The 11,026-nt window shown below is 40.9% G+C and overlaps 1 protein-coding gene across 1 annotated transcript; it reads right to left on the reverse strand.

The window, feature by feature from the left end:
- Positions 1 to 2,449: 2,449 nt before the first annotated feature.
- Positions 2,450 to 3,394, reverse strand: LOC113193778 (olfactory receptor 8B12). Its single transcript, XM_026404549.2, has one exon. It carries the CDS (start codon positions 3,380 to 3,382, stop codon positions 2,450 to 2,452), a length of 933 nt encoding a protein of 310 aa, XP_026260334.1. The 5' UTR covers positions 3,383 to 3,394.
- Positions 3,395 to 11,026: the final 7,632 nt, after the last annotated feature.

An 11,026-nucleotide genomic window follows, 5' to 3' on the forward strand; every position in this document is an offset into this window, starting at 1 on the left:
TTCACCTTCAAGATAATACAAGACAGATTGTTCTACTGAAAGTAGTTTTTCCTCTTTTATAATTTCATGAAATGAATCATATGGTCTTCATTCTGCCTTCTTTTTTGTCACAAAGAAAATGCTCTTATATGCCGTTACAGGAACTCAACCTCAGAGGCTGAACCTGGATTTTCCATCCCTCCCTTATTCCAACCAAAGGGCAAAGCTTATAGCTATAGCCCCCACCACCACCACCATCACCAAGTCAGATGTATAGCTGAAACTTCCCCCTATTACTTATGACCTTGATAGTTGGCCAGGAATTCTCCTCTGCTGAATTGGTAGTGCAACAGAGACTCTCACCACCCTATACAATTCTTCCCCCCTAGATTTTTAAGTTAGACAGCTCCAAGTGTGAAGCCTTCATTAAGTAGATTTCTTAATTGAGGGCTGGTTTGGTTTACCCAAAAGACAGATTACATATGTTTAGGACACCAAATAACAGGCAATTTTGAACAGCATCTCTAAAATTTTATAATTAAAACAAATTCTAAAGAGAAGCTACTTTAATTTCAACATATAAGTTTTGTGCTACATGGGAAATTTAAAGTATTCTGAATTGCATATGGGTGCCCTGTAAAGGTCTCAATCAGGCCCTGCTGTAGGCAAGTCATTTATCTTCTCTGAGACCACTTTCCTCCCCACCTCCAGGATACTGCCTGCATCACGATCTATGTGAAGTACCTGACAATGTCTGCACTCCATCATCATCACTTCCTTTTCCTTCTTTCTTAACTTCCCTTGCCATATAATCATAAACAAGCAAATAAACCCAGCAAATCCACAATCTCTATCAAAGAGAATGGGGACCATGTGAGCATTGGGGTTCCTCCCCTGGATATGCTGCTAGCTTATGATACTTCTCTGGGATGGTTCTTCAATCTCCCCATGGCTGCTATTGCAACCACAAGATGGATATGAGTGCTGCTTCCCCTTCCAACCCTTACAGGAAGATGTCAATGGACAGTCAGAGGCTCTCTTTCAAGACTTACATCACTTCTGTTTCAGAAAAACTTCTATAGATATTAGCTGTCCTAGGAAGAAGCCTTCATTGTCTAAGTGCACACTTTCTGATGTCTAAAGGAAAGGGAAGCAGAAACAGATCAGAAGCCTGAGTCAGAATATTTGGATGACCTTGGGCAAAAAGCAGTGCTTTCTCAATCAAACTCTTTACTGTGTGGCCCACCAGGTTCCAATCCAGAAAATGGGCATGGGAGGAGGATAGTTGAAAAAAAATCAGAAAAACAGATAAGCAGATAAAGAAGTTCCCTCCAACGACTCCTAGATGGCTATTCTTAGGCTCTTCCTGCTCCTCTGATCAAGCTCAGGGCTGCCTCAAAATCTATCCCAGCATCTGTTTCTACAATCTGTTCGAAGGAGTCTGCTTGTGAAATCAACCCCTTGACCACTGCAATCAGAATTAGCCTAGAATAAAAACAGGAAATCTTTCTAGCTTTGCACATTACAGCAAATATAAATTACCTCACTAAGCAAAGGGAAAGGGCAACTGGCACTGATATGCAATATTTTCTAAAATTAATATTTGTTTTTACTAGGTAAAACCATCATAGGAAAGATAATTGGATCAAGCAACCCAGACTTTGTCTAAGTGTCTGTTTTCAGTTTGAAATTTTAATTGATTGCTGAGATTTTTTTTTTTTTGTAGCAGGGACTGAACCCAAGTGCACTTAACCACTGAGTCACATCCCCAGCCCTTTTATTTTTTATTTTGAGAAAGAGTCTTGCTAAGTTTCTTAAAGGCTTGCTAAATTACTAAGGCTGGCTTTGAACTCATGATCCTCCTCAGCATGCAAATTACTGGGATCCTGTGGATGTGCCACCCAGCCCAAGTGCAACCTCAATCTTATTGCCAACCACATCTTAATACATTCCTTTCATTGTTTGGCCAAGACAAACAAAATTTTTCATCTTTTGCCCTCAAAATATATATAACATTTAAAAAATACTTATTGAGAAGTTATATTGTGAATATTGTGAATAAAATCAGACTGTAATATATTATACTTTTAAAGGGAAATCTGCATGGGCAGGAACAAAGCAAGGAATTGTTCCAGTTGTGAGACCAGGTAATTTTGTGTCCATGAGTAATAATGTATTTCTGAGTCTCCAATATCTGTTAAGCAAGAAGACTATAATAAATTATTTATAAGTCTCATTCAATATTAAGTTACATATGATGGCAGAAATTTACATAAAGAAATCTTGGAATAGTTGAAATGGAGCAAGCATAAGACAGACTAGATCTGCACTAAACACTCACTCAAAGATTTAAAATTCTCTTTCAGTAAAAGAGAGGGGGGGGGAAACAATAAAATTTAAATCCCTCATTAAAAACATGGCCTCCAATTAACACAGCATTGTATCTTCTTGTTTAAATACTGTTCGTTTCTTAAGAAAATATTTTTTTGTCCCAGGTTTTCCTCAGGGCAATTTTGACATCCTTATTTCTCAAGCTGTAGATTAATGGGTTTAACATGGGCACCACAATGGTGTAAAACAGAGAGGACACTTTCCCTTGATCAAGGGGCAAAATGGAAGGTGGTTTGAGATACATAAAAGCCCCAGAACCAAAGAAAAGACAAACCACAATCATGTGGGAGCTGCAGGTACTAAAGGCTTTGGATCTGCCATCTGTGGAACGAATGTGAAGGATGCTAGAGAGGATGAGGGCATAAGAAATGAATATGGTGACAATGGGCATTCCAATGTCAATGGCCACAACAATAAAGACCACCAACTCATTCACATAGGTGCTATTGCAGGAGAGCTCAAGGAGCGGAAGAATGTCACACATGAAATGATTGACAAGGTTGCCAGCACAGAAGGTCAAACTCATTATGCTTCCGGTATGGGCCATGGCCCCAGCAAATCCCATCCCATAGACACCCAACAAGAGAAGAAAACACACCTGTGGAGACATGGTAACCATGTACACCAGGGGGTTACAAATGGCAACGTAGCGGTCATACGCCATAGCTGACAGAATAAAGGACTCAGAGACAACGAAGAAGCAGAAGAAAAAGAGCTGTGTCATGCAGCCAGAGTGCAAGATGATGTTCTTCTTTGAGATAAAACTCATCAGCATTTTGGGGGTAATGGTGGTGGAGTAACAGAAATCTATTAAGGAGAGGTTGAAGAGGAAGAAGTACATGGGGGTATGCAGGTGTGAGTTCAGCCCAATCAGCATTATCAAGCCCAGGTTTCCCATCACAGTGACCATGTAGAAACCTAGAAACAGAAAGAAGAGGGGGATCCGGAGGCCTGGCTGGTCTGTTAAGCCTGCGAGGATGAACTCTGTCACAGAGGAGTTCTTGGTTGCCATTCGTCTCTTAGGAAAGAGGCCTATGGGGAAAATAGCAAAGTACCACTGGTAGAGAAAGAAATATCACCACTAGCCTCCCAGATCTACCCCTATTCTTGGAAAATAACACAAGGAGAGATTCAAACAGTGATGGAGGTTTTAACCATTCACTGAGGGCAGTAATGAACCAGCAAGTGAGTTAACCTCTAGAGCAGCATGCAAGGCTACACTCTGCCTAGAGACTGAGAGCTGATGCTGCTGAAGAGAGGGGCACCAAAAGCCAGTGGGGTGTCTTTTAAATCTTGAAGTCAGTCCCTTTCCAATGCTCTTCCTTATCCCATCTCTGCTTCAGTTGCTGTCACCTGAGCCTGTTCCCTGGAGCGAGTCCTGACAGGCAGAAGCCACTGTAAAATTAAGAGGTGAAGTTGTGTTGGTTTTGTTGTTGTTGTTTTTCCTTATTAAGCATTTTTATTTATTTTTAAATTAATTTTATGTTTTAACTTATGCAGCCAGAACTTGGGTTTTTCCAAGAACTGTTAGTTCATGTGGCTACAGATTTGATAATAACTTTTTAAAGCTAATACTTATTTAGGGGTTATAGTGAAGGGCTTTGCTCTAAGAGCTATGTGACAATATTATTATCCTCATTTTACATAAGACAACTAAGTTTAAATGATTAGCCCAAGTCAAAAAAAAAAAAAAAACTACTGAGCCTCAGTCAGGAGGACTTCAACAGTGTGACTCTCACAGTTTACCCTTGTAACTACCATGTTATGTGGCTACCCACAGTCAAGACAGGCTCTCCCCTTTCTCTAGTTAAATCCATAAAGCTATACTCTACTAACTCTTGTCCAAATTGTCCTGGGGAAGATAAAGACTTGGTGAATAAAAGATGACACCTTCTGCCCCCAATCCTGTGGTGTCATCACTGGAATCTGGGCTTCCTCCACCAGGCATGCCTCCTCCTGGCTCCTTCCCACCTCTGGTGCCACCTCCTGGAGCCCTTCCACCGGGGACACCTCCGGCCATGCCCCCACCACCTATGCGGCCTGGGACTGGAGGACATGGCCTTCCATCAGCAGGAACCCTAGGGGCTGCACATCCTGGTCATGGATATTCTCATCCTTACCCGTTCCCACCAGGTGGAATGGTAGAACACCCATATGCTGGACCTCCAGGCTCTGGGGAGCAACCCCCACCCCAACCACCATCTGGAATGCCTCATCCTGGACCTCCTCCAATGGGCATGCCCACCCCAGGACCTCCATTTGGCTCTCCGATGGGTCACCCAGGTCCTATGCCTCCACATGGTATGCATCGGCCTTCTCCACTAATGCCACCTCATGGATACACTGGTCCTCCACGATCCCCACCCTATGGCTACCAACGGGGGTCCCTCCCCGCTCCCAGACCCCCAGGTCCTGACCTCCAGTTCCCCCTTGTGGCCCACTTTGGGGCTCTCTCCCTCAGTAAATTCTCATTCTTCTTCCTCCTGTTCTATCCTTCCAATATCTTTTCAATTCCTTGGACCAATCAGAGTTGCTATAGCTCCTCTCAGTCCACTGCCAATGCAATTTTTTTTAAAGAAGGTTAAAAAAAAAAGATGACAGCTTGGAGCTCAGAGCTCTCTCCTTCAGCCCAGTCAAAGGATCAGAACCTCTAATTTATCTCATAACCCTCTCTACATTGAAGAATGCAACTTACAATTATTAATTTATCCAAAGTCCCCTCCAGCTTCCAGAGAGGAGATAGTATCTGTTCCTCATCTGTGGATGACAGGACAATAAAGAGTTTAATTCTGGATTGCAGATCTCAGCAAGCTTATTATTAAAATAGAGACTCCCTCAAGACTATTTCCTCAGAGACTACCCTCCCTAAAGAAGAAGAAATGTCTGCTTATCCCTTGGAATTACTTGATTTGGCTTTTAGAGAAAATTCTTTCTTTCAACACTTTGTGCAGTAAATTAAGAGAAAATTGTTATGGAAAAAAATTATTATCATTACCATTTCTTGAATACCCAATGGTGTACCTAACACAATGCCCTGATATTGACTCCTGGCTGCCAAGATCCAAAGTTCTGTACAAATATTTCTTATTTATTTCTCATATAATGATATATATTTTAAAGGTACGTTGCTCACACAGACAATATGTTTCAGAGTCCACAGTTATGCCTAGTTCTGACTCCAAGCCCCTGATCTGAACCTCTAGACTCAAGTACCTATATATACAGATGATAGATATAGATAGATGTAAAATGATCCTTAACCCCTATCTAACATCATATACTATTAATGCATGATGAATCATAGAATTAAATGTAAAAGCTCAGCCTATAGAGCACTTAGGAGAAAACAGGAAAGAAGGAAGAATTTTTTACACATAAGATATAGTAACCATAAAAGGAATATGTTATACTTCAATAGAAAATACTTTTAAAAAATCAGCTTTTTCAATTGGGATGGGAAGTTAAGGACATGTTGGTCAAAGGGTACAAAATTAAAGTTACATAGGAGGAATAATTTCAAAAGACCCATTGTTCATTATGATGACCACTGATTATATTCTTGAAAAATTAGGTTAGATGTTAAATTTTCTTACCACATGATTACCATGAATTTATGTATATATCAATTAGCTAGGGTTAGCTATATATATATATATATATATATATATATATATATATATATACACATATATATATATTTCAAAATATTATGTTGTACACAACAGATATGAGTTTATCTGTCAATTTAAATGAATAAATTTGAAAATTTTTAAAAAAGAAAAATATATAATAAATTCATTTTGATAAAAGTTTAAAACTTGTGGTCTTCTAAATAAACCTTTAAAAAGTATAAAGGTAGGGGGGGATCCAACATGGCGGCCGGCAAGGAAGCAGCGACTCCAACGTCTCCACTTTAACGGGATAAGAAAGACCCACCTGGACAGCTGCAGCCTCCCTACGGAGGAACTTCTAGCATAATTCCCTTTAGAGGAGAGCAGCCGTGATCTGGTAGGTTTATTGGAAGTGACAGTTTGTCCCAGAGAAGTGGATCTTGGACGGCCACTCGGGCACAGAGGTCTAGTCCCACAGCCATTAGCCACTCCGGCAAGGGGCTCCCCCGGGAGGCCTAGCTCTCGCTTTGCGAGCAGCCATCTCACCTGTCCGGTTCCTAACCACGCGGCCACAGCTACCCGGCTCCATAGGTGGCACCGCGGCGGGTGCGGAAGTCAAGTCCCGGAGCCAGCAACCGCTTTTGCAAGCGGCGGTCACCCTGAGCGGCTTGGACCGCCCCGCCCGAACCCGCAGTCGGCCTCCGCCATCCGGGCTCCCACGGAAGGCATAGTGCTCGCTCTGGGAGCAGCGGCTTCTCCCGCCCGGTCCCTAACCACGTGGCCGCAGCTACCCGGCTGCATAGGTAGCACCGCGGCGGGTGCAGAAATCAAGTCCCGGAGCCAGCAATCGCGTTTGCAAGCGGCGGTCACCCTGAGAGGCTTGGGCCGCCCCGCCCGAACCCGCAGTCGGCCTCCGCCATCCGGGCTCCCCCGGGAGGCATAGCGCTCGCTCTGGGAGCAGCCGCTTCTACCGCCCGGTCCCTAACCACACGGCCACAGCTACCCGGCTCCACAGGTGGCCCCGCGGCGGGTGCAGAAGTCAAGTCCTGAGGAGGGAAGATGGCAGCGAAGGGAGTGCATCACCCCAGTGCGCCGTGTCACTGAGCTGGAGAAAGATGATGTGAATCGCCTGAAGGCTATCTTGTAGGGAATTTCCAGCGAAATCGCGGTGCCCCAGAATCTAGTGGACAGATTTCCATCGTGCAAAGTTCGACTGCGGGAGCTCCTTTTCTCCGCACGGAGGGTCACATAGCCTGATAGGCAATCACCCTGCGGCTGGAGTCTGTGGCGCGCACTGGGGAGCGGCAAGGTGCTGGAGCGGGGGAGCAACGATACCTGCGGCCCACTGGAAAGACAGGCCAGGGGGTAAATTTCAAAAACACGACAGTTGCACCAAGCAGAAAGAAATGCGAGCAGTATGAAAAGACAAGGAAAGAAAGGACTACAAGCAATGCAGGTCAACTCAACATTAGAAGAGGTAATAGCTGCAACAGATGGAATGTCAGATAAAGAGTTCAGGATATACATGCTTCAGATTATCTGGAGTCTCAAGGAAGACATGAGACAGCAAAATCAGACAATGAAAGATCACATTGACAAACAAATTCAGGAAGTAAAAGATCAATTTCACAGGGAGATAGAGATAATAAAAAACAAACAAATAGAAACCCTAGAAATGCAGGAAACAATAAACCAACTTAAAAACTCAATTGAGAATACTACCAGCAGAGTAGATCACTTAGAAGAGAGAACATCAGACAATGAAGACAAAGTATTTCAACTGGAAAAGAACATAGACAACTCAGCAAGTCTGGTAAGAAACCATGAGCAGAACATCCAAGAAATATGGGACAATATCAAAAGACCAAATTTAAGAGTCATTGGGATACAAGAAGGCACAGAGCTCCATACCAAAGGAATAAACAGTCTATTCAGTGAAATAATACGAGAAAACTTCCCAGACTTGAAGAATGAGACAGAATCCCAAATCCTAGAAGCCTACAGGACGCCAAATGTGCAAAATCATAAGAGATCCACACCTAGACACATTATAATGAAGATGTCCAACATACAGAATAAGGAGAGAATTTTAAAAGCTGCAAGAGAAAGAAAGCAGATTACATTTAGGGGTAAACCAATCAGGATTACAGCTGATCTCTCGACACAGACTCTGAAAGCTAGAAGATCCTGGAATAACATATTTCAAACACTGAAAGAAAATGGGTTCCAACCAAGAATCCTGTATCCGGCGAAATTAAGCTTCAGGATAGAAGATGAAATTAAAACCTTCCACGATAAACAAAAGTTAAAAGAATTCACAGCTAGAAAACCATCTCTTCAAAAAATCCTTGGCAAAACATTACAGGAAGAGGAAATGGAAAATAACATTGAAAACCAACAATGGGAGGTAGGACAGTAAAGGGGGGAAAGTAGTCAAAGAGGATAACAAATCAGGTTTAGTAACATCAATAAATAAATATGGCTAGAAGAACAAACCATATCTCAATAATAACCCTAAATGTTAATGGCTTAAACTCACCAATCAAGAGACACAGGCTAGCAGAATGGGTCACAAAACAAGACCCAACAATATGCTGCCTACAGGAGACGCATCTGATAGGAAAAGATATTCATAGACTGAAGGTGAAAGGTTGGGAAAAATCATACCACTCATATGGACTGCGGAAACAAGCAGGAGTGGCCATACTCATATCTAATAAAATAGATTTCAAGCCAAAGTTAATCAAAAGGGATAAAGAAGGACACATCATACTGCTCAAGGGAACCATACACCAACAAGACATAACAATCATAAATATATATGCCCCAAATAATGGCGCAGCTGTATTCATCAAGCAAACTCTTCTCAAGTTTAAGAGTCTAATAGACCACCATACAATAATCATGGGAGACTTCAACACACCTCTCTCACCACTGGACAGATCTTCCAAACAAAAGTTAAATAAGGAAACTATAGAACTCAATAACACAATTAACAACCTAGACTTAATTGACATATATAGACTATACCACCCAACATCAAGTAGTTACACTTTTTTCTCAGCAGCACATGGAACCTTCTCAAAAATAGACCACATATTATGTCACAGGGCAACTCTTAGACAATATAAAGGCGTAGAGATAACACCATGCATCTTATCTGATCACAATGGAATGAAACTGAAATTCAATGATAAAAGTAGGAAGGAAAAATCAAGCATCACTTGGAGAATGAACAATAGGTTGCTGAATGATCAGTGGGTTTTAGAAGACATCAAGGAGGAAATTAAAAACTTCCTAGAGTTAAATGAAAACACAGACACAACATACCGGAACCTATGGGACACATTGAAAGCAGTTCTAAGAGGAAAATTCATTGCTTGGAGTGCATTCCTCAAAAAAAGAAAAAACCAACAAATAAATGATCTCATACTTCATCTCAAAATCCTAGAAAAAGAAGAGCAAAACAACAGCAAAAGAAGTAGAAGGCAAGAAATAATTAAAATCAGAGCTGAAATTAATGAAATTGAAACAAAAGAAACAATTGAAAAAATTGACAAAACTAAAAGTTGGTTCTTTGAAAAAATAAATAAAATTGACAGACCCTTAGCCATGCTAACGAAGAGAAGAAGAGAGAGAACCCAAATTACTAGCATACGGGATGAAAAAGGCAATATCACAACAGATTCTTCAGAAATACAGAAGATAATCAGAAATTACTTTGAATCCTTATACTCCAATAAAATAGAAGATAGTGAAGGCATAGATAAATTCCTTAAGTCTTATGATCTGCCCAGATTGAGTCAGGAGGATATAGACAACCTAAACAGACCAATAACAATAGAGGAAATAGAAGAAACCATCAAAAGATTACCAACTAAGAAAAGCCCAGGACCGGACGGGTATACAGCAGAGTTTTACAAAACCTTTAAAGAGGAACTAACACCAACACTTTTCAAGCTATTTCAGGAAATAGAAAAAGAGGGAGAACTTCCAAATTCATTCTACGAGGCGAACATCACCCTGATTCCGAAACCAGACAAAGACACTTCAAAGAAAGAAAACTACAGACCAATATCTCTAATAAACCTTGATGCAAAAATCCTCAATAAAATTCTGGCGAATCGGATTCAAATACATATCAAAAAAATTATACACCATGATCAAGTAGGATTCATCCCTGGTATGCAAGGTTGGTTCAATATACGGAAATCAATAAATGTTATCCACCACATCAATAGACTTAAAAATAAGAACCATATGATCATCTCGATAGATGCAGAAAAAACATTCGACAAAGTACAGCATCCCTTTATGTTCAAAACTCTAGAAAAATTAGGGATAACTGGATCATACCTCAACATTGTAAAAGCAATCTATGATAAGCCACAGGCCAGCATCATTCTGAATGGAGAAAAATTGAAGGCATTCCCTCTAAGATCTGGTACAAGACAGGGATGCCCTCTCTCACCACTTCTGTTCAACATAGTCCTCGAAACACTGGCCAGAGCAATTAGGCAGACGAAAGAAATTAAAGGCATAAAAATAGGAAAAGAAAAACTTAAATTATCACTATTTGCAGATGATATGATTCTATACCTAGCAGACCCAAAAGGGTCTACAAAGAAGCTATTAGAGCTAATAAATGAATTCAGCAAAGTGGCAGGATATAAGATCAACACGCATAAATCAAAGGCATTCCTATATATCAGCGACAAATCCTCTGAAACGGAAATGAGGACAACTACTCCATTCATAATATCCCCCAAAAAAATAAAATACTTGGGAATCAACCTAACAAAAGAGGTGAAAGATTTATACAATGAAAATTACAGAACCCTAAAGAAAGACATAGAAGAAGACCTTAGAAGATGGAAAAATATACCCTGCTCATGGATAGGCAGAACTAACATCATCAAAATGGCGATATTACCAAAAGTTCTCTATAAGTTCAATGCAATGCCAATCAAAATCCCAACAGCATATCTTGTAGAAATAGATAAAAGAATCATGAAATTCATATGGAATAATAAAAGACCCAGAAT

The sequence above is a fragment of the Urocitellus parryii genome, chromosome 4, assembly GCF_045843805.1.
Source record: "Urocitellus parryii isolate mUroPar1 chromosome 4, mUroPar1.hap1, whole genome shotgun sequence".
NCBI lineage: Eukaryota > Metazoa > Chordata > Mammalia > Rodentia > Sciuridae > Urocitellus > Urocitellus parryii.

What these genes read in the sequence shown, in the direction of transcription:
- LOC113193778 (XM_026404549.2), bottom strand. Translation starts at nt 3,382, where the DNA reads ATGGCAACCAAGAACTCCTCTGTGACAGAGTTCATCCTCGCAGGCTTA.